Here is a 4,407-nt window from a genome sequence, read left to right as displayed (position 1 = left end):
GGATTTTTTTTTTTGCTTTAAAAAGCTTTGAGGCTATAAAATAATTCTTACATGTTTTTCTCTAGTACTTTTGTAGTTTGATAGTCACTATAGCATGTTTGAGTCCACATTATGTCTTCCCCCCACCAAATTGTTTCTTTCTTATTAGTCTATATTTTCCCTCCTTTTATGAGATGCTACCTTTATCATAGTCTAAAATCTCCAAAGACTTACAGGTTAATTTTTTCTGTTTTTGAAATGGAGTCTCATTTTGTTGCCCAGGCTGGAGTGCAGTGGCGAGATCTTGGTTCACTGCAACCTCTGCGTCCAGGGTTAAAGCACTTCTCCTGCCTCGGCCTCCCAAGTAGCTGGGGTTATATTACAGATGCTCGCCACCATGCCCAGCTGATTTTTTGTGCTTTTAGTAGAGACGGGATTTCACCATGTTGGCCAGGCTGGTCTTGAACTCCTGACCTCAAATGATTTGCCTGCCTTACCCCCCACAAAAGTGCTGGGATTACAGGCATGAGCCACCACACCCAGGCTTTTTTTTTGTTTTATTTTGTTTTAGGAGACAGGTCTCACTCAGGCTGGAGTGCAGTGGCACAATCTCAGCTCACTGCAACCTCTGCCTCCCAAGTTCAAGTGATTCTTGTGTGTCAGCCATCGAGTAGCTGGAATTACAGGCATGCACCACACCTGGATAATTTTCATATTTTCAGCACCTATGGATTTTCACCATGTTGCCCAGGCTTGCCTCCAACTCCTAGCCTCATGTGATCTGTCCACTTCAGTCTTCCAAAGTGTTGAGATTACAGGTGTGAGCCACTGCACCTTGCCTCCTTTCCAATTTTTGACTTCTGATTTTTCTTGCTTGTCTAATTGTGATGTCTAACACCTCCAGTATAATAAGTTAAAAAAGAAGGATAACAGAGCAGGCGAGGTGACTCACACCTGTAATCCCAACACTTTGGGAGGCAGAGACGGGCGGATCACCTGAGGTCAGGAGTTCGAGACCAGCCTGGCCAACATGGTGAAACCCCCTCTCTACTAAAAATACAAAAATTAGCCTGGCATGGTGGTGCATACACATAGTCCCAGCTACTTGGGAGGCTAAGGCAGGGGAATGCCCTGAACCCAGAAGGTGGAGTTTGCAGTGAGCCAAGATCGCGCCACTGCATTCCAGACTGGGTGAGAAAGTGAGACTCTGTCTCTAAAAAAAAGAAAAGAAAAAAAATCTGGTGTTTTATTCCACACACTCTTTCCATCCGTGTTTTCTTATTTTTAGTACTTCTAGAAACCTCCTTTAAGTTTTCCTGTTTTAGACAGACATCACACAGGTGCTCTTTTTTTTGTGGGGTGCGGGAGGTGATGGGAGTCTTACTTTGTTCCCCAGGCTAGAGTGCAGTGGTACAATCACAGCTCACTGCAGTCTCTGATGGCTGTGCTCAAGCCATCCTCCCACCATAACCTCCAAAGTAGCCGGGCTACAGGCACACGCCATGCTGCCCAGCTAATGGTTTAATTTTTTAGCAGAGTCAGGTCTCACTGTGTTGCCTAGGCTGGTCTTGAACCTCTGGCCTCAAGCAAAACTCTCACCTTGGCCTCCCAAATTGCTGGGATTACAGGAGTGAGCCACCACACCTGGCCCATAGATGCATTAACACCTCTATAGGATAAAGGTGGAGAGAAGGCTCACTGCCTCTCCCATGCCACTGAGAAATGACCTGAGTGTCATTCTGAAAATACACAAGAGGATCTGGAGCTATGCTTGAGGTAGACTTTCAACAGCAAAACTCAGAACACAAAATAAAAAATAATCATTAAAAAATTTAATAATAACACTATCAAAGTATAACTTGTGAATAATGCGGTTATCAGAGTTGAAGAGAAGCTCTTAGAAGTGGGACAAACCTTGTAATTCTCTTAGAGAACTATAACTTAAACAGAAATATACTTATTAGAAGAGGAAAGAAAATGGCTTGTGTGACAAAAATGTCCCAGGTGTTGACTTCTTTGGTAAAATCAAACAAGTATTTAAGCCAAGCAAGAGGATCTGTCCCGCTAGTATTTCTCCTCACAAATGATGAATATTACCTCTAGGATGGCTGGAGTTTTCTCGTGGTTTTGTTCTATGCCATCTGCATGTCCTTACAAGTGATAAAACCCAGAATTTTCCAGTTGCTACTAGTCACAGGAGGTCCCCAATATGGGTTGTTTAATTGTGATGATGGGTCCTGTCAATGGCATCCAGTAAAATTGGGCACATGGAGAACTCATCTAAAACTGAAGTTTTGTTGCGGTTTTGAAAGGTCCATTGGGATCCAGATTTGCAAAGCATGTCAGGTTATGGCAAAACATATGCCACCCATCTCAAATCCTTCCTTATTATTGCATAACTTTGAAAGCTACTGCTGCAGTTGATGCAATGAGGTTAGAGTTTTATTGACATGATGATATTACTCTCTTCCTCTGGATGTGACCCGTCTGGTTTCTCATTTGGAGCCAGGCTCTGTAGATCCTTCTGGCATTTGGTTGAGTAGATAATATACAGGCTTCTCATTAAGAAAATTCCAGCAATTACTGCAAAATAGCTCCCATAAACTAAAAACTGGAGAAAAACAAATAATTAGCCACATATAAAATATGCCCATCTATGTCAATGATAATACATCATGATACTGTTGGTTTGCTTGGATTATGGGATAACTGAGACCCAGGTTTTTAAATATTGGTCTTTTAGGTTGAACAATACCCTCCTATCAAGCAAGAAATCAAGATCAAGTAAGAAAATGCAAGCAATATAGTGACTCAGAGTCTTGGCTTCAGAGCAGGTTGCTTGGGTTAAAATCATAGCCACTGTCATCAATAGTAAAAAGCAAAACAAAACAAAACAGAAAAGCACTAAATCTCATTGATCTATCCCTATATCTTTGTTTCAAGGCCAGTGCAATGCTACAGTCAATGTCTCCAAGAATAAATTTAAGCACTGAGGTTACTTTTTACCTGCCTTATCCAGGTAAATGTTGTCTTAGATGCAATTATTGCTTAAAACCTACTTAGTGTGTTATAATATGATAATTAAGGAATTGTATATATTTTTAAGTTTGCTTAACCAAGGAATTCAGAAATTTAAATATTGCTTGTTGTAAGGTTGAGAAATCTTTGAGATTACCTAGTTGAAAACAGAAGTATTGCAGCTTACCTGAATGCTGATTGGCAAGTTAAGCCCTCTCTGATCTGCTACAATCACAGTCATGATGGTCTGAATCACCAAGGCAATAAAGGTATTGATTCCAAATACCAGGGCATAGCGTTCCACACTCAGATTAACTGCAATCTGAAATCTATCATTAAACATAAATAAGCATTTTAATAATAATAATATACATGGGTGGAAGTCTTAAAAAATAGAAATTAGTGGCCACAGGGGTACTTGTGTCACCCACCTCCAGCTCTAGGTAGTACAGCAAAGATAGAGTGAGAGATTGTCTGGGAGAAAGTAAGGGAAAAGAACAAGTATCTCTGTCTGGTAATCCAGAGAATTCTTCTGGATCTTATCCAAGACCACCAAAGCAGTACCTCTAAGAGTCTTCTAGAGCCACAGTGTTACTGGGCTTGGGGTGCTCCCTAATGTAGATACGGTTTAGATCACAACACCCAAATCCTTCTGAATACTTGGAAAGCCTTGCCAACAAGGACAGGTACAAAAAAGCTCAGACAGCAAAGACTACGATAAACACAACTCTTCAATACCCTGACACTGAAGAACATCCATAAGCATCAAGATTATCCGGGAAAACATGTTCTCACCAAACAAACTAAACAGAGATGTTAGATCACAAAACAACTCTTAAAACATATTCAAAAATTGAGGAAATAATTAATATCAAAGATCGTCTCTGACCACAATAGAATAAAACTAGAAATCAACAACAAGAGGAATTTTGGAAACTATAGAAACTTATGGAAATTAAACAGTATGCCCCGAATGACCAGTGGGTCAATGAAGAAATTGAGAGAAACTGAAAAATTTCTTGAAACAAATGATAATGGAAACACAACATGCCAAAACCTAGAGGACACAGTGAAAGCAGTACTAAGAGGGAAGTTTATAGCTACAAGTGCCTACATAAAAAAGAAGAGAGGCTGGATGTGGTGGCCCATGCCTGTAATTCCAGCACTCTGCGAGGCTGAGGCGGATGAATCACTTGTGCTCTGGGGTTCTAGACCAGCCTAGGCAACATGGTGAAACCCCATCTCTACCAAAAATACAAAAAATTAGCCAGCTGTCATGGTGCATGCTGTGGTCCCAGCTTCTCAAGAGTCTGAGGCAGGAGGATCACTTGAGCACTGAAGGCAGAGGTTGCAATGAGTAGAGATCACAATAGTTCACTCCATCACTCCAGCCTGGGCAACACAGTGAGG

General features: G+C 41.1%; 1 protein-coding gene across 1 annotated transcript in view; it reads right to left on the bottom strand.

The window, feature by feature from the left end:
• Positions 1 to 1,791: 1,791 nt before the first annotated feature.
• SLC19A3 (solute carrier family 19 member 3) overlaps positions 1,792 to 4,407 on the bottom strand; it is a 30,588-nt gene continuing 27,972 nt past the window's right edge. Inside the window, exons 5-6 of the mRNA XM_037738768.1 lie at positions 3,185 to 3,326; positions 1,792 to 2,590 (exon numbers count right to left, since the gene is read on the bottom strand). Of these exons, the coding sequence (XP_037594696.1) occupies positions 2,414 to 2,590; positions 3,185 to 3,326 (319 nt within the window). The 3' untranslated portion in view covers positions 1,792 to 2,413. The remainder of the gene's footprint in view (positions 2,591 to 3,184; positions 3,327 to 4,407) is intronic.

The sequence above is a fragment of the Cebus imitator genome, unplaced genomic scaffold (assembly GCF_001604975.1).
Source record: "Cebus imitator isolate Cc_AM_T3 unplaced genomic scaffold, Cebus_imitator-1.0 Scaffold57, whole genome shotgun sequence".
Lineage (NCBI taxonomy): Eukaryota > Metazoa > Chordata > Mammalia > Primates > Cebidae > Cebus > Cebus imitator.
The sequence above is the reverse complement of the archived record's forward strand: the minus strand, read 5'-3'. Positions and strand labels throughout refer to the sequence as shown.